Genomic DNA, 20,152 nt, shown 5'->3' with positions numbered 1-20,152 from the left:
AATCTAATGCGCATATTTTCATACGCTTATGTCTTATGGTATTATTTTTTGGGGTAATTCTTGTGATTCAAAAAGAGTATTTTGGCTCAAAAACGGGCTGTTCGAGCTATATATGGTGTAAGTTCGAGAACCTCTTGTCGACCGCTATTCAATAGTCTGGGAATTCTGACATTGCCCTCACAGCATATATATTTTCTTTAATGTCGTTTGTTGTTAGCAATATTAGCTTATTCCCGAGAGTTAGCAGCTTTCACTCAGTTAATACCAGGCAGAAATCAAATCTGCATGTGGAAAGCACTTCCTTGACTCTTGTGCAGAAAGGAGTGCAGTATTCTGCTGCATCCATTATCCTTAAGCTACCACAAGAACTCAAAAATATTAGCAGTAACCCAAACACTTTTAAGTCCAAACTGAAGAGTTTCCTCATGGCTCACTCCTTCTATTCTGTCGAGGAGCTCCTGGAAGAGCTGAAAAATTAAGCAAATTCCAGTGTTATATTGCTGATTTTCTTTATTTAAACTTACGACTTGTCGCCTGAATATGTTTCTTACATTTCATTTTATCTGTTTCTACTATCGTGTTATAATTTCATGTATTGACTCGTTCCATGACCATGGAGACTTCTTCTTAATTTGGTCCCACGGAACAATAAATAAATAAACAAAATATAAATAAATAAATTCGAATTTACTATGCTCCAGTTGGAGCATTTCCCCGTTGGCAAAAATGTTGCTTCTTTAAAGACTATATTACTCTGTTCATAATTTGTGTTAATCCTATATCTTTCTCCATCATAGATACACTTTAGATACAGAGATGGACACGTTGGAGCTGATAGAACCATTTTATCAAAGGCACGTACTGATACGTCTTAGTGTCGATACCTTCCTTTTCATATCTTTGTGCTTGTAATAACTTTTTTTACGATACCTGTGTGAGGTTGCGGCGGTAGGCGGGCCGGTGGAGCTGCGCGTGTCAGGAGGGCGTGGCGCCGTTGACGGCAGCCGCCGCCCCCGGGCCTCCGCCCCCGCCGTCCTCCGCCCCCGCGCCCGGGCTGCGGCCGGCCCCGCCGCCGCCACCCACCACCGCCGCCGCCGCCTCCCGCGCTATCTGCCCCATGTGGTGCCGCAGCCGGTGCACGATCTCGTCGTGCAGGATGTTGAAGCACATGGCCGTCAGCGCCATGCCCGTCAGGATGTAGATGGAGCAGAACCAGATGGTGCCGTTGGCGTCGCGTCCGCCTGTCGTGTGCACAGTTACCGGTACAGCACTGTTTTTCTACTCCCGCCAGACATGCAGTGTAATGAAAAACTACATGGATCTATAAACAGAAGTAGTTCATATTTTAGACAAAACTTCTACGGAATTACAGTGATTGTCATATGCCGACTGTGAAAACAGTCTCAGTGTAAGCGTTATTTGCTTAGCCCCAGAAGAGAGCCATCGCAATCATGGCCGAAACGTCGGGTTCATCGGTGACAGCTATTTGTACTATGACTTGGTACCATACCCAGAAAACTTTTATGTTAACCATGACAAAATTAAGATGACCCTGTGGCGTTGTTGGCAGGGAGGCCCCATGCGGGGCAGTTCGGCCGTCGCATTGCAAGTCCTTTTTAGTTGACGCCATTTCCGTTACTTGCGAGTCAATGACGATGAAGGACACACAACACCTAGTCATCTCGAGGCAGAGAAAATCCCTGACCCCGTCAGAGATCGAACCCGGGACCGCTTGTGCGAGACGCGAGAACGCTAGACCATCATCAGGCAACGTTTCAGACAGCTACTATGTGAACTTGGAATTAATATCGAGTGAAATCAATCACGTAAATAGTCAAATTCGATATTACGTCGAAATCCGTTGCCGCTGCCTGAAAAGTTAGCTGTGATGGTCAACAGACTGAAAGTGATAGCAACATTAACTTTAAATAAATGCTATTCAGAGTGTTTCTTATAGTCAAGATGTACCACAATGGACGTTGTCCTTTAATATTCTTAACTGTTAACATTACATTTACATTGTTCTATACCCCGTTCTGCATCCCTTCCAATGTCAGTCTTAGAATATAAGATTAGAGTTCTCGATTGTGATGGGACACAGATCGTTGGTTTGTTTATGTGACAGTTTCTCCATGGCTCCCTCCCCATCTCTCTCAGTTTTAATGTGACACAAATACTTATGTATTAATAAAAAAGGCAATAAAACACATACAGGGCGCTGCTGATATTAATGTAGAAAATGAGAGGGCTGTTAGAGTGGGTCATAAGCATATTTCACATAACAAGCAACATGCTTTTTTTTTTTTGTAGTGTCACAGAAGTCTACCACCTCATGGTTGGACTTCCTATATGACAAGGGCGAAGGTGTAATTTGACTGCAGGATCATTGCCCTGTAGAGTTGTAGTTTGGTCCTCACGTTCAGATGCTGACAGAAGTGTATATAATTGGTGAAACAGGTGCATGGTACTGTTGCGTTCTCCCTGAACGTTGTCCTTGAAGAGGAGCTTCCGGTCCAATATCACTCCCAGGTATTTTCCCTGATTTGCCCAAGGGAGTGAGATATTGTGTAGTGTGAGATGGTCTCTAGTCTCTACATTCAGAGTAACGCGGTTCGCTGCCGTCCGAACTGAATAAGTGTAAGCTGACGTTGGAGGCCCCGTTTCGCTGCAGCGACTCGGTGGGTGCTGATAAGGAGCACTGTATCGTCCGCAGATTCTGCTAGGACGACTGGTGGAAGTAACAGCAGGTCGTTCATGGGCAAGATGAATAGAATCGGGGACAGTTGTTAAATATTGGACCGCTCCTCATCAGTTCGGATGAAGCAGCGCCTATCTTCAAGATAGCCGTCGATAATCTTTGTGCAGTAGTCTTGGATGAAGGGGACCTCATGCAGGTTGGTGCAGCTTCTTTTTCCATACTTGATCATATGCCATTTTAACATCGAGAAATACTGCCACTGTATAGTTCTCATGGTCCATATCATATGCGATGTACTCTGTAACCTGGAGAAGCTGGAGTACGGCCGACAGGCATGGCTGGAAGGTGAACTGGTCTGGGTTTTGCACAGCCCCTTCGGTGATCGCTGGGTGAAGTCACTGGAGTGGTTGCTGAGTCGTCGTATAATCGAGCGGACCTCGGGCGGTATCGTTTGGAGGGGTTCAGTTCTTCATGCCATCTGTCGGATTTCTTCTGCCTAGTGTCGTATTCTCATCTCCTCCTCTTCAGTGGCGTCCTCATGTGTTAAGACATCATCAGATGCGTACGTCGTGCAAAAAGTTCTGCCCTGCTCAATGGCCCTATTCATCCCTGGGCATAATTTGACAGCAGCCATCTTATATTCTCACTTTTCTTGGCGGAATTCAACGGGCCTTTAATGTAACTCCCGAAACAGACGTTGAAGTTTTCGGATGTCCTCAGGGTTACTGTACCGCTGCCACTGTTTTCACTCACTGTTTTTAAGGTTCTTCACGTCCTGGAGCAGAAGTGTAAACCCTTTGCTGTAGAATGTGGACCGCTCAGTTGTGAGCATAGCCTGACAGTATACTCTTCGGATCTCTGCAGTCAATGCAGAAACAGCCTCCTCTATCTAGACTGTTGTTAATACATCAGTTGTGGGACGAACGTTGCTGCTATGGAATGTCTGGTACTGTTTCCAATTCATGGCCTGTTGTACTGGAGGGCGTAGATATTCCAGCGCCTCTGTGATGATACCGACCACTGGATTGTGGTCCAACACGTCAGATCTGTGGTCTGAATTGTTTAGGACTTGAGTTGGGTTGTTCGGCCCAATTGTGATGGCTTCGAGTCGTTCCTCCAAGCTGTACAGCTCGCTCCCACGTGGGTTGGTACAGCCTGAGTTCAATGCGAAGTGCTTGGCGCTGAGGTGCCCAGAGAGCAGAATTCAGTCATGTGGAGCAAATAGCAGCAGAAGGTCATCCTCGATAAACGGCTTCTGAAGGTTCAAATGGTTAAAATGGCTCTGAGCACTATGCGACTTAACTTCTGAGGTCATCGGTCCCCTAGAACTTACAACTACTTAAACTTAACTACCCTAAGGACATCACACACATCCATGCCCGAGACAGGACTCGAACCTGCGACCGTAGCGGTCGCGCGGTTCCAGACTGTAGCGCCTAGAACCGCTCGGCCACCCCGGCTTCTGAAGGATAAGAAACGCCTGAACAAATATAACGATGCCAAAACGAGTGGAGATATTAACTGCAACTGCTTTCAGGGCTATAAATTGTGGCAGTCCGAGAGAAACGAGTATGCCTGATTGGCTGATATATGGCCGTGCCAGCCGCTCGACATTTGCTCTGTCCGTTCAGTAGCCCACCATGTTGAAGTTGAAAGATTGGTTAGGGCGGAGTTGCGCTTCCGCCAGGAATAGAATGTCGTTCTTAAAAATCCTCGAGTTCCGCCTTCTTACTGCAAACGCCCTTAAAGATGAATATACAGAGTGAAAGGTTACCCAGCCTAATTCGTCTGTTTCAATTGCCACTTTGGCATCCAGAAGATGTTTGACGTCATATACTGACTCGCTGGCTGAACCTGCCGGCAGGGTCACACAGTAGACTGGCTTTGGTATTAGTTTGCTGGTTTTCTCGTCTCTCCATTTAAATTGCTGGTCTGAGGATTTTTGGAAACCAATGTTGCAAAGAGCTTGTGCCATCTCCTCTTCTGTGATTTCCGCGGGAAAGTACTTGATGATAGGTCTGAGAGACTTGTCGGCTGGCGATTGGAGTGTAAAAAGCGGAATTTTCAAATCCCTGAAATACCGCATTCCGTTCTTCTGGTCAGCCTATGATGAGAAGTGATACTTGATTGTATCGCCCTTATAAATCACCCTTATTGGTCCTCCGACATGTTTCTTTAGTTCATCGTTCAGGTGTAGGTACTGACATTAGTAATGGATATTAGTACGTGGTATCCTCGCTGGTGATGCTAGAAGGCTTGATTCGTTGTTTGTTCCAGCTACGCTCTGCTCTGTTGACACCTCCATCTGATTATCGTCCGGCTGTATCTATGCGCATTTGTTGGAAGTGCACAGAGGGTGCTGTCGTTTCGCTATGTCCTCCGCTTATTGCAAATTTTTACGATTTGTTCCTGATCGTTGATGGAAAACAAGTTGAAACTCTTGAGCCACATCCTGATTTAGTGGTTGAGCATCGTCGTTGTCAGGACGTGTTCGGTGGCTCATAATCTGACGAACTGTGCCAATCTGGCGATTCCGCTGAGTTGGGTGTGATGTCCTCTCCTCAGCAGTATGTGGCATTGTTTCACGTCTGGCGGCGAGCCCTTTAGCACGTTCATCACGGAGTCTTCTGGGTTGTAGTGTAACGATTCTGCTTGATTCCGCCTGCCGGTTTCCTGACCACGACCAATGTCTTAGAGGCGAGGGATGACCTCCTTAAAGCGGGGCCCTGGCGCTCCGTTATCCACCGTGACAGCTGCTTCTTCGGGTACCGGTCCGATGGCCGGCTTGTTATAAGCTGTGGTCCGTCCGCCGTTGTAAGTGGAGCGCGGCCGATGGGGCCGGCAGCGGGCAAGGACCACTGGATAGCGATTGGCCAACTCCTTCACGGCCAAGGCGGCGCTCACTTCGTTCCGTCCTGCGTGGAATCGCGCCCTCGATTGATCCCTTAGCGTACGGCGCTAGGCGCCGTCGAACAGCGTCACAGGCCGCCGAGAAGGTAGGCACACAACATGCCATCCCGAGCAGCCACGATAGCAGGTCTGCATGGCATCGGTTACAATATATTTGTGGCATCAAGATAAACGAGAAATCGGGGTAAAGTTTTACAACATTAATTTGAAAACAGTTACAAAATGTGCTCGAAATTACTCCTTCCTACTTGAATGAACGCCGTGCCACGATGCTGTAGTGACTGTCTCACTCTTGCAAACACTCATGGCAAAGTGGAAATTGCATCGGAGGTTGCCAAAATGCACACCATATGCTCTTCATCAGTCTCAATGGGAGTTTCATAGACCACAGATTTCAGGTCATCCCAGATGAAGAAACCAATGGTTGTCCAGACAAAGGGAAGTGCAGACCATGCCACCGGCCCACCGCGCCCTATCCAGTTCTCACCAACGGTTTCATCCAAACGCATTTACACTGCACATGCGTAGGTGCACCATCGTGTTGGTATCACATTTGTTGTCGCACATTCAGTGAAAAATATTCCATCTCTGCCAGAGTTTCTCGTAAAAGAGTAAGTATCTGCCTGCATTCACTCACCAGGGGAACGTGTATAGACCGATCAGATTATTACATACCAAGGCAGCTCAAATGTTGACACCCAAGCCATCTTGGTGACCACGAACTAAGGCTGTGTGCAGACCTTTCCTGTGTCAAAAGGTGTTGACTGTGGCTGTTGAACATACGCTCTCGTGTAAACTACGACTCATCTGTAAAAAGTATATGGTTCAGAAGGTCTGGTTGCAAAAAACACTGGTAGAATTCAGTTCGATGTGGAAAATCGTATGGGTCAGGGGCGTGAACCCTCTGAGGGTGGGAGGGATGTAAATCATCTTCACGTCACACATGCAAAGTTTTGGAGTGGCTTACATCAATTTCCAGTGCAAAATACCGGAAGCTTGTTGAGAGTGGGTTTCCAGCAGTGCCAACGTCTCCTCTTCAGCTCAGGTTACGTTCTGTGCGCTGACTACCGTGTCCGTCAGACCTTCGCACTTGTAACACTAAATGAATACACCGGGCTTCGAAGTAGGCCTTAAATCCACATGAGCCATTACCAGAACGTGCTGGTGGATAAAATACCTCAAGTGAACGTGTCTCCCGTAGGGTGCTGTGGATGGCAGTAAATTTGCTAGGATCTCGCACTCGACGATTCGGAAACCGCTAAACATACAAACTTTGCGCTGCCTGAGCAGTTCCATTTGCCGCCGCAGAAGCACAGTACAAATCTGCCCCTTCCTCCCAAGAATAGCGCTCCATTTTCTGTCTGCTCCACACAGTAACAAACACAAGAGGGTCCGCGTTTGATGAGAAAATGACGCAGAGTGAACCGAACTCCGCAGTGTGCATAGGTGCTGCCCTCTATGCAGCACCTATCAAACAGGTATTGGCACAACCAAAAGCAATGCGTTCACGTTCCTCTAAGAGGCGGAAAACCCGTAGTGTTGCCCCTCCTGGAATGTCCACAACTATATCGACTACAGCGTTAGCAAATAAAGATTATAAAGCTTTAACCCGACGTCCCTTTAGTCTTATGTCAGAAACACATTGACATCATTGCCCTGCAGACATGCTACCATGACGGTTCGGATGGTATTTTGTGTGCCTATTCTCCTGGCGGCGTGCAGCACTGTTCAATGACGCCTAGTGCCGTTCCCTACGAGATGAGGACGTGGACTGCTTTGTGAAATATGCTTGTTATGGCCCACTCTACCAGCCCTTTCATTTTCTACATTCGTTTCAGATCCTCCCTGTATAATTTTATAATACCAATGATAATTATTACTTCAGATAATCCTTAGTACTTTAAACATAATACTACAGCGAAAATGATATGCCAGTTTTCCACATGTGTGGTTTATATCGTTTAAAAACACAGCATGTTTTGCGTAGACGTCATGCCACTACACTACTTTTAAATAAATTACACCATTAGGCAGATTCAAAAATTAGTAAACAACATTAAAGCATCGAAAAACATATAAATCTCTGTGTTATTCATATCATGGTATAATATTCATAATTACTGTTGGCACTTAAGAATCTGACAGAGCTCTGTTTATTGACTGACCGAACTTGATTATGGTGTCATATTCACTGTACAGATATCGTGAGACATTTGTAATATCGCATCACAACAAATGAGTTTGTACATAACCCGCAAGAACTTACAGTTTCGAGAAATAAAGAATTTGAAATTCTGCCAGTTGGAAAACTGAAATTTGGAGTTGCCATGCAATTTATTCGAGATCTGTCATAGTAAACAAACTATCACAAAATTTACAGCCTCATAGTTAACATTACATCAGTCAGTGACGTGCACTAACCGTTTTTAATAGTTCACTTGGCACTACTTTTGCCAACAGAGGTCAGTAGTGGGGTAGGGTATGTGTGAGACCTGTCACCATTATTGCAAGATCTCCTTATGTTAACAAATAACCCCTACCCTCACCCATCTCCCCTCCAACCACCATTTTCTACCTCTCTAGGCGAAATAGGTCACTAAAATGGCGGGGAATTCAACTGTGCATCATCCCATTGCCTAAGGAATAAGAGAACAGCCTGCATGTTTGCCAGATGTCTAATTATCCTAACAGTTATAATTTATGGCACACCTTATTGGAATTAATGTAATTTATGAACGTTATAATAAAACTGTTCTCTCTATATTTTAATTAATGTTATTTAGTCAAAAATTGATGTCATACACAAGTATAGATGCATTGATATGTATCCTTACATTAATTACCATACTTTATAACCACAAAACTTACGTACACACTGTGACATCACTGTCAGGCTGCCATAGAGGATTCTGACGCTGTTATACTAGACTTGTGAATAATGGCAGGAAGTTATAAAGAAATATATGTAGGAGCGTTTGCTTAAACAAGTATGCCTGTTAAAGAACATGCGCGCGCACACACGCACAAAACACGACTAACACATAAAAGACATGCACATACACACACACACACACACACACACACACACGCACACACACACACACACGACTAATGTACAAAAGACATCACTAAAGTACACTAATATCCCACATTTAACGTTTCTCAGACTTGTGATACTACCATCACCACTGGGTTAGGAAAAGAACAATAATGCATCATTATCACAAATAGGCAAAAGTGTGGGAAGGTATCTAATGTGGTCTGCTCCATCTGTGCCATGCTGACACCGCCCATATAGACAACACATAAAGAGATAAGGCCAGTACTGCTACTGCCACCACTCTTGCCCCTGCTGCACTGGCTATAACAGCCAGAAATTACTGGAAGCGTTGCATCTGCCCAGCTCAATAGCTACTATCAAGTGTCAATGAGCTTTTTTAATATATATCGGTTATTTGCTGTCTTTGTTATGCAGGAGTCATAGGTACCTGGTAGGTTTGTAGTTTGGAAGGAGTTTACTACTATAGAAAAACAATGATTTGTTAGTGCACTGTATGTCATTCGTTAGATTGGGATGTAAAAGTTACAGGAAAACAAGTGCTAACAACAATAAGCAGTTGCATTAATCATCAGGAAGAAGAACGTTGCTGATGCTGTTTGTCACAATGACTGTAGTTTTAATGGAATATTTGTTAATGGCAAGAATATAGGGAAAATAGTACAGTACATTAAGAGGTTAATAGGCTTAGTGTAAATGATGTGTTTCCGTGTGTATTTGCTGCCAAAAATATTACATAATACTTACTTGCATTTGGTTTTGAAGAGGGTGGTTATTCTGTAATTGCATTTGATGGATATGACATTCTGCAACTTGTTACTCTACAGGTCTTTAAAAACTCAGCTGATGTCTTGAATAGACTTGAGATGGCCCCTATTAAGGAAATTACCTCTAAGTTCCTGCTATAGACAAATTATATGCACTATGCTACGAATAATCAAATATCAAGGTCATTCCACTTTTGAATAATGTGGGGAAAATAAGAAATGTGTGTATTAAACATATGTATTTACATCACCCATTGTTCTGTGTGCAATACTGTTAAGAAATGCAGACGTAAAAGCATCAGAACCACTTTTTACCCCATGTACGTCGACATATGTACTTCAGATCACTTTACATGATGGAGGCTGCTTGGTAAAGGTTTTAGTGGTTTTTCTGATCTACACACGGAGTAGTGATTGTATGCATGCACTCCGATCATGCTTATCTTATTCCTACGGCCTCTATCCAAGATATACGATGGTGAAGGCAGAATTATCATGTAGTGTGTCTCGAATACCAGTTCGCTAAAATTACCCAACAGAGTCTCACAAGAACTATGTTGTCATTCTTCCATGAACTCTCATTTACTGCAAATGTCAGATATATGTCTGTGGATTGTATATTCATATGTCTCAACAACTCTCAGACTGACTTGTGTAACAGACAAGTGGTCATAAAACCCATTAGTAAGTAACGAATTTGTTTATAAAATCACGTTTTTCCACCATTTTTTCTTTGTACCACCCACAATATTTTTTTTATTTTGAATAAAGTTTGCAATTTGACTAGTAGGTACACCCTTTATTAATGTCCACTGGTAGTTGTCAAGATACTTTTGATAAGATACTGAATAATGAGTGTATATAAGATACCGCTAAGATGGAAGCAATTTCTTGCATTAGTTCTGTTACACATTTTATATTACTCCCAAAGTGGGGCTGGTCCGTGTAGCGGCCTGCATGGCGGACTGGAACAAATATGTATTGTTCCCACTGTCATTGTGTGGGGTGATGACCTGCTTCTGCAGTAGCCCTTGACTGTTCCCCCCTCTCCCAGAATTCTGCCTATTAAAACCAACAAGGGCGGACGTGATGGATGTGGCAGCTGATGGCTGTCATAGCGCGCATAGCAGTGGCAGTGGTAGTAATGGCTCCCTGACTGTAAACAAAGTGATGTCTGTGTGGGTGACATCAGCACAGCATAGCCAGAGAAGTCCATGGAAGATATCATCCCACATATTTGCTTGTTTACAATAACGATAAAGCAATCCGTCTTAGGCCACAAGTGGCCCATCGGGACCATCCGACCGCCGTGTCATCCTCACTGGGGATGTGGAGAGGAGGGGCGTGTGGTCAGCACACCGCTCTCTGGGTCGTTTTGATGGTTTTCTTTGGCCGGAGCCGCTACTATTCGGTCGAGTAGCTCCTCAATTGGCATCACGAGGCTGAGTGCACCCCGAAAAGAGGCAACAATGCATGGCGGCCTGGATGGTCACCCATCCAAGTGCTGGCCATTCCCCGATAGCGCTTATCTTCGGTGATCTGAGGGGAACCGGTGTATCCACTCCGGCAATGCCATTTCCTCCAATAAAGATAACAATGTCGTTTTTGTTGCTGTCATATACCAGTGGTGGTGATAGAGGTATTAGTTCGGGAAAATGTCTGAAGGTGAGATATTGGTTTAGCATAGCGATGTCATGTGTGGGGCGAGGGGGGGGGGGGGGGATGTCTGTTTCTACACGCACAGTTTGCTGTGGAAATGCTCATATTTAGATTTTTATTTAACAATCTGCTAGTATTTAAAAGTCTACTGTAATCCTATGGTTTCACACACCTTTAAGGCAGTGCAATAGCGATGTCATAAGCTATATATGACATTTTTAGTTATGACTTAAGATATGGAACACGTTAAGGCAACCATATTTTATTGTGATGTCACTTTCAGACCATAAATTATAGTAACTAAGATATAGAAGCAGCCATGTTGTGATAGTGAGTGGTGAAGCCCTTACATGTGGGGTAACCTTCAGGGAAGAAACTGGAAATTATCCAAAGATAAAAACAGAATGTTTCTTTCTAGAATTCTTGCATGTTTTTGGAATTTTTAGTTATTTCAAAAGCTTAGCTAGAAAGTAGGATATTAGTTAACTGAAAAATGTAAACCTCTTTAGTTAAATGAAGAGTTGAAATGTCTAATGATGTGTCAGGTTTCTCATTTGTCAAGAGAATCAAAACGCAACCTATCTCTTAATGCATGTAACTTTTCTGAAACCAAAAAACTGAGAACGTATTCAGATACCTCAAGATTACGTTGCTCACATTGTCATTGCAAAAATAATGAAATTTGAAAAATAAATACGTTATTAAGGATGTTCTAGGAACAGTACAAGAAACTGACTGATTCTAAGTTCCAACAAGAGAGTGTATGTTTAAAATGCCAATAATACTGATAATAAAGTACAGAAATGCAACAGTGAAGTTTTAACTGACAGAACTGTAGTAAACAAAGGCTGCTTTTACAGCTCTTTAATTTTTACAAAAGAGTAAAAAAATTAAATTCAGTAAAAAATTATCTCAATATATACTTCTGTTTCATACATAACTCCATTCTTGTATCTGATGCAATGTTTACTATGCTGTCGAGGCAGAAATGGCATCATCAACAGGTCATTCTGTTTCACACCTGATAGACATGGTACCTCTTTCAGATGGAGTACGGCATGGACTACATCAGTTATCGTCTTTCTCGAATACAGTGACATTTTTCCATTCTTCTGTTTGAAATTAAGAATTTTTAACAGCTGTTTGAGATGAATGAGTATGAATCACTTCGATCACACTGCATGAGGAGACATTACACATCAGCTAGACAACATTGTTTTAGAAGCATTTTTGAAATCACAGAAGTCGTTGTGTGTATTATAATAACATGTAATAGGTTCAAAGCAATCTAACGTAAATCTCGCGGAACAAAGGGCTTACTAACTTTTCTTTGTTTCAGTATAGTTGCGAAGTGTTCCTTCCATACCTAAAATTGTTTCATCGATACAACAAAACCTCACATGCACTATGCTTACATCATAAACTCTGCGTCAAATTAATGAAACATGACGCGTGACACTTGGACCTCGATCATGACGACCCTGGCCACCTCGTAATGAATGTTTGAAACGTTATTTTCGTGACGTGGCACTTCGAGCAAGTCTAGGGCATACAGCAGAATACAGAGGACACAATAGTAGTGAAACCGCTTTATGTGAAGAAATGGCATTTTCACTCCTGATACGTTCTTTGGCGAGAGGCTATTTTGTCTCCCACAACTCCTGTCTCCTTCCTCGGATGTGAGCCTGATTTTAATGGTATGGTCCAGAAGTTAACGGCAATCGAGGAACCGGATCATACTTCGTGAACAAGATGTTGTAAGGGGTGTAGGACGCTGAGAAGTTAATCTTAAGATATATGGCATATACAGTACGTAAAACCTGTAATAAAATTGGATGTGGAACCGAAGGTACACATCCAAAATCAAGTAATAACGGAGAACAACCTTTCAAGCAACAATAGAACAGAATGAGATTTTCACTCTGCAGTGGAGTGTGCGCTGATATGAAACTTCCTGGCAGATAAAAACTGTGTGCCGGACCGAGACTCGATCTCGGGACCTTTGCCTTTCGCGGGCAAGTGCTCTACCATCTGAGCTACCCAAGCACGACTCACACCCCGTTCTCACAATTTTATCTTCTGCTAGTACCTCGTCTCCTACCTTCCAAACTTTACAGAAGCTCTCCTGCGAATCTTACAGAACTAGCACTCCTGAAAGAAAGGATATTGCGGAGACATGGCTTAGCCACAGCCTGGGGGGATGTTTCCAGAATGAGATTTTCACTCTGCAGCGGAGCGGGGCGTGAGTCGTGCTGGGGTAGCTCAGATGTTAGAGCACTTGCCCGCGAAAGGTCCCGAGTTCGAGTCTCGGTCCGGGACATAGTTTTAATCTGCCAGGAAGTTTCAACAATAGAACATTTTACGTGGGATATGGTTATTCCTGGCTGCTACTCATCCCAACGTTACAGCATACTCTTAATAAAAGAGTTTAAGGGCTGCCCTGGAAGACGATCCCATTCCTGAGAAAAGAAAGACTGACAGTCTGTGAGAAACTGATCAACGATTTTGAGAAGGAAACGGAAGCGCCTTATCCTCCTAGAAGAGGTATTCTTGGCAACGCAAACAAGACCAGAGACTCGAATTCCTCTACATTTTCCCTAAACTGAGACAATTTAGCTAGTTTTCTTCCATTCAGTAAGCTTGCGAGCAGATACGTTCTGTTTTAATGTGGCCTCTGACATTCAAGAGTGCGAGTTACACCTTTGTCTACGACAAGTAAGTGCGTTAAAATCTCCTTGAGACGAACTAACTCACTGCTTGGATCTTAACTCTCTCCAAATCATCAAGTGGATGATTATAACATTCAAGAAGTAGATTGTTTCTTCTCATTGATATTCGTTATAAGTGGACCTGAAGAAAACATACGCTAAAATGGCAAGTAGCGTTCTTGAGAGAGGCGGTGATTGTCCCACTTCTCGGTAGACAAGCAGCTAACGAGAACTGACGAGCGACCGATGCATGGAAATTATGAATGATTCTATCAGTTACGACGACATCAAATCTGATGGCGTGGCCACTGACTACAAATAAAAGTGGTCACTGGAAACGGAATAAGAAAAGGAGAGGTATGAACGTCCAGCAATGACAGTAGGGCCAACAATCAACCGGTGAGATAACTTCGAGCAGTATTGTGTAGTGTGGTATTCTAAGATGGATCCTCGTTTAAGACAGTATGCGACGAGAGCTTCCAGTGCCGTACCAAGTCATGAAATAAGCAACGACTGGTTTTCACGTGTGATACCATTTGAAACAAATAAAAGTAAACATTGTAGAGACAATTGGCTTCCTTCCCCCATACGTGTGAAGGGAAATGTTGGAAGGTTGCATCATAGGACTAACGGGGATGCTTGGATTCATGGAAAATTCTATACGTAAGGGTGATTTTTGAAGTATTGTATCTGTAAAAAGAAATAGCACCAAAATTTAACTAACTGTTCAAGAGCAGCTAACTTATCCTCTACCGCAAATGAACTGAGGAAAAATAGTAAAGTATATCCTGGACTGTGTTGTGTTTATTTCATAGGGTTTCACTCTGCCTCGAATCTCAAGGTAACGTAATGACGCCATTGTGGCGCTAGACCTGAAAATACGTAGTTCGGTTCAAGATCGAGGAAGAAACCGAATTTCCTATCTTTGAACATCTATTGGAAGAATAGAGATGACGTGTAACTTCAGATCATCATACAGCATTCATTTCCTATGTTATATCTAACCTTCTACACAATGTTTGGTGGAGGGAAGGTGAGTTGTTTATCAGATCGTAGCGTCGGACTTTACAACATCCATGCACATGGCAGACACTGGCTGCTCCTCTACGTTCAACCCATACTTCACAGCGACAATGTGAAAATGCCTCGGGCTGGCTTTGAAAGTTCCGTTATAAGTACGGATGTTTCAGCAGTTCGGAGTCAAATCCTTCACGTTTCCTACTGCCAAAGGCCCTTGGGGGGTAAGTGCATTGTAATCAAGTCCTCTTTTTATGTATGTTTTCACCCAGCTGCTCCGGAAGTCATTGGGTTCGACAATTATTTTTCATTTCACGTAAGAGAATCGATAACCCCAGAAAAGACTGGTCATCCATTTGACAGATGAAAGACACGTCAGCTTATTTAGTTCAAAGCAACAGGCTTCCGTCACTGCTCATGACTGCTGTTTAATCTCTGGTATGGAATGGTAAACCCACGTACTCTCCCACAAGGAATCCGGCGCGAATGATCAATAGTATTCTTTCAAAAATTGTCCAAATTCCTCCTCGTATTTATTTTTGTTAGCAGTCGACAAATACAATCAACAAGTAGCACAAATTCTTCATGTAAAATCGCATTTCCTCGATATGCCGCTGGGGCCTGCTACTTCACACATCATTAACTCTCGATCGTCTTATGTTATGTTGAGCGTTTCCTCGCTATTATCAACGGTATCTGGAGGTTTGGGTCTTTCTTCACGTCGTTTAAGTGAGGTATGGTATGACTGAGGCTACCCACCCATTTATTAACTATTCAAAATTAACAAGAAGGCTTTATCAACACTGAATGAATTCCCGCTGGTGATAAACCGTGCGAAGCCAATTTATTGACGGCGTTTCTTCCAGCTTTCTCATTTGAACGTGCTCGAGACCACCACTGCTTTATACAGCCACATAAAAATATATCTACCGCAGGCAAAAATGGCACTTTACTTGCGTCATTTTGCGACATCTACCACCTTAACAAAATTACATTTTTCACTAAAATCAACTACATCTTCGGCGAGCGTCACAAGTGTGTAGTTAGCCCACCATCTCGAATTCATCCCATTGCACAAGAAATCAAAGCGTTCGTCCACACAGTGTAGATGCGACTTTGACGATATCTCAGCAGCATGCGATGCTCAAATTGGAAAACAAATTAGATTTAGATCCTTGACCATATCACCAACGCTGGATTTCTGTTTTGTCATTTGCGTTCAGTGGTAAGTGTGGCATGACTTTCAGTGGATTACACTCGGAAAAGGTAGTTAATTCAATTAGTTTAAATAACAGCATATGTGAAAAACGAGAAGGGAAGATAGTTTTGTGAAGCTCATTCAACATCAAGCTCTGATGCATCGAGACTTCAAGAATGAAGACATTAACGCACACCAAAATCACGGTGCTAAAGTGGCTGGCATTTCAACGCCATTGAGATATTAAATGGATACGTACTTCCACCAAGGGCGACACACATGAGTGATCAAGTAGCTCACAGCCAGTTAATCAACTTAGTATGTGCATTTGACAAAACTGCGACGGTTGAGACACCCTATTAGTGCAAACACGGGATTAAAATTTGCGCCCTATAGTTTTGCTCGTTAAGGTCGTAAGGCTTAGGAATCATTAGTCGAGATGGGACGCTGTGAATGCGGATCAACGTGGTTTGGTGAGATCGCGCACTGCCGCTTAGCTCGTGCTGTAGATGATTATCAAGTTTAATTTATTAGCTTTTGCAATTGGGGTCCTTCCAACTATGGTTCACTGTTTGAAATTTATCGTACAGTAGCGTATGTAGTTGCCGACTAAAGTTGTGGTTTTCCCTCAGGTCTTAAGCTGAAAGAATATTTACGTTCTGAAACCTCTCAAGTTCAGATCAAAGGTACCTGAATAGTCATCGCTCGTATAATCTTACGTTACGTAAGATGACACCCTGTCTTGACAATTTGTTTTGTGTGGGTAGCATTTGTCACGAACTCAGGGGTATGGTATTCCACACATGCGCCGGTGGAGGACATAAATGCTTCATTATGTTGAACAGGGTTTGTAAAATCCAACATCGCGTGTACAATGCTCCCTAGGTAATATTTTGAACGACTCTTCACAAGGTGGGGTTCGGAGGCTTGTTTGCTCTGTAAAGTAGGATAATGGTGATCTCTGGCATCTTTTCTGAAAGAGCATAATCCTGGTGGACATACAAGTGTTTTGGAGCAAACCGTTCAACGTACATTGATGGACATGGAGCAACGGAGCAGATCACGCCCACGTGTTCACGTGTTGACCCAACAACTTAGTCAGTTAACTTTGCAGTAGGCACGGGACTATTGGGATTCACCCGTCGACCAATGGGAACGTATTGGCTCTTCGGGTGGATCACAGTTTTGCTGCACTAGGTCAATAGTGGTTTTACTAACTGCGTCATTGAGATGAACGGCGGCTCGAAAAGTGCAGCGCGTCACGGACGCAAGCTATGGGAGACATTCTCCTGCGCTTGCATGAGTCCTGTGCGAGCAAACGAAGACATGCTGACAGCTGAGAGCCACTTTTATCCCTTCATGCTTTATATTTTCCCCGACGGCGATGTCGTTTTTAAGCAGTATAACAGCCCGTATCTCGGAGCGAGAACCGTGCTACGGCGGTTTGAGAAGCATTACAGTGAACTCACCCTGACGTCTCGATGACCAAATTCGCATGATGTAAATTCTATGGAACCCATCAAGGTTGCTGCCGGGTGCCATCACCGCGTACGCGGATCAGTGACCCATTATCTACGCGAAATACATGACCTGTGCGTAGACATCTAATGCCACACATCTCCACAATACTGCCACAAACTGTCGGACGCCTGTACGCACAATTATTGGTGCATTTCGTTCGAAAGATGGACAAACATGCTATTAAGCAGGTGCTCATAATGTTTCGGCTCATTAATGTAAAGCACACATGAAAACTGCATACCACAGACACGCAAAATCTGGCAGACTCGCCAGCTCCTATGCCGTAACAATGAGGGCGCTGCATGTCACTGCAGTTTTAATCCAAAACTCACATTTTCCAGTCGTGTAAATAGTGCAGATGAGACAAATTAGGCCAAAATGTGTGTACTATGAGTACCAGTTGACGACGGTGACTGTTGTATACGTCTGTCACACAATGTTTTCTTCCCATGCTAGTCACTGCCTCGCTAGATGAAGGAATGAAAACGAGCACCCACCGTAGGCTGTGATGTTGGCGGCCCGCGGCGGCGAGACGCCGGGCAGGAGGTCTCCGAAGCCGATGGTGCTGAGGCTCATGAAGCAGAAGTAGGAGCCGTCCAGGAAGGACCAGTGCTCGAGGCGGTTGAGCACGGCGGCGCCGGCGCAGATGTAGCACACCATCAGCAGCAGGCAGAGCGCCACGGGCGCCAGGATGCTGCCGCAGTGCGCCCGCTGCGACGGCTGCACCGGCGACGACGACCCGCTGCGCGCCTGCGCACACGCACCGCACGCACGTCCAGAAGAAGCACAACTACAGCAACGCGGGGCCACCATCTGGGGCACATCTGCATCTAAACTAAGCACTATTTTCCTTGTAGCATATACAATTTTACTGCAGTTTGCAACAACCACACTGTCTCACAAGGAGGGCCACCTTATGACTGCGCGAGACCCGTAGCTTGGGGGTCCCTGCTCAGCGGCGCTAAAGCCATCCTCGTACATTCATACGTTCATCGCGCAGCAGGCTGGATGTGGTGTCCGTCGTGGTTCCTGCAACCTCTGGAGTGACCTGTTACATGCCACGGAACGTGCTCCACGTCGTGATTTTTTACCTCAGCGCTCTCAGCGGCAGTCCGTGGCCTCTGGCGTGAAAATCACACAATTTCTTTACGAAAACTGACGCACGTTAACTCCGTTAGCGGTTGTCGAAGAAAAACTAAGGAAATAGCGAAGAAGGTTCTGGACTCGTCGATGAAAAATACTGTACAACCATTTGGCCTACACACTAATAGAAGTAATTATTTGCTCGAATCCTCACCTCATTTACGGTTTTGAATTGGATATAGTTAAAGCATTGAGTCTAATGTCAGTTTGCGCATTCATAATATCGATATTCTAGATGTTGTATCGACTGCCGTCACTCAGAAGTAACGTATTCATCAGATAGATTTCAAGATCGAGATTTCTTTCAGTAATTTCGTTTGAGTGGAAGAGGCAAATTTTGTAAGCTGCTCAGCATCATTGAAAATGATATTTACCTACTAAATATAAACATGTGGTAGCCCATAAAACCAAGTGTTAGGTATATAAATTTTTTGAACAAGGCTGTGATCGGCAACTATAATTAATTACAATGACACAAATTTCCAGCCAACCGGTTGCAAATAGAAAATTCTTTAACTGGTCATGCATTTTAAATCCTATTTGCAACCGGTTGACTGGAAATTTGTGACATTGTGATAGGTTTATGTATTTTACACGAAGATTCATTATATCAAGAACTTCCAGCATGTAACTTGTGTTTCGTTTCCGACATAAAGTGTCATTTACGTTGACATTTTTGGACAGTGGGGAAACTTACCAGTCGTTGGCCTTTGCAGAAAGAATTGCACCAAATACAGTATTCATAACAAATAACATAGACTATTGTAGGCAATAATACTATTACATTAATAAAAAAATTGACCAAGAAAAAATTTGGGACGAAGTGGAGGCGAACTTTCTATATCTCGCGAAGCTGTCAACTAATGTACGGCTTCAGACCGGCAGGTACACCAGAATAGACGGGGTGTATCGGGTACTCGGGCTTCGCAGCGCGACTTCTCACATGCCAGCGATATAAAAAATGTCTGTCACTAAGTTTCGTCCAGTGAGTACATCCGGCAGAAAAAGGACATTAAACAGTGGCAATATGACAACATTGTAACCACATGTGTGGTAACTACCTCTGTCAGCTAAAGTTCTTCGTGCTGTACAGTTGGTGCAGAGGGTAGTTTTGGGTTAGCATGCAGGAGGTCGAAGGTTCTATCCTTGGTTGGGGTGCTTTTTTTTGCTAATTTCATTCTGACATTTCATACTCTAATATACACCGTTTATTAGGTCACATGGTCCTAAATTTACAGAATTTTGTAACGCTGAACGTAATAAATACATGGTTACACACACACGAAATAGACAGTTGAAACAAATGACGTCTTGTAGGACAGAATAACTACAAACACAATATCAATTTCTAGATGCTAAAAATGAGAGCACAGTATAATAACACAACACCTACTTGTCATTTGTACTACATGTAATACGAGCGCTCAAATGTCGCTCATTAGCAACCAGTGACGATAATAATGTCCGTATTAA

The 20,152-nt window shown here is 43.7% G+C and overlaps 1 protein-coding gene across 1 annotated transcript in view; it reads right to left on the bottom strand.

Annotated features, from left to right (window-relative positions):
* Positions 1-1,080: 1,080 nt before the first annotated feature.
* LOC124545784 overlaps positions 1,081-20,152 on the bottom strand; it is a gene marked incomplete at its 3' end in the record, with an annotated part of 92,622 nt that continues 73,550 nt past the window's right edge. The window contains exons 4-5 of the mRNA XM_047124730.1: positions 18,034-18,286; positions 1,081-1,241 (exon numbers count right to left, since the gene is read on the bottom strand). Coding sequence (XP_046980686.1) covers positions 1,081-1,241; positions 18,034-18,286 — 414 coding nt within the window. The remainder of the gene's footprint in view (positions 1,242-18,033; positions 18,287-20,152) is intronic.

This window comes from Schistocerca americana, chromosome 8 (assembly GCF_021461395.2).
Source record: "Schistocerca americana isolate TAMUIC-IGC-003095 chromosome 8, iqSchAmer2.1, whole genome shotgun sequence".
NCBI classification, from domain to species: domain Eukaryota; kingdom Metazoa; phylum Arthropoda; class Insecta; order Orthoptera; family Acrididae; genus Schistocerca; species Schistocerca americana.
Note: the sequence above shows the minus strand (reverse complement) of the source record. Positions and strands in the feature narration are given on the sequence as shown.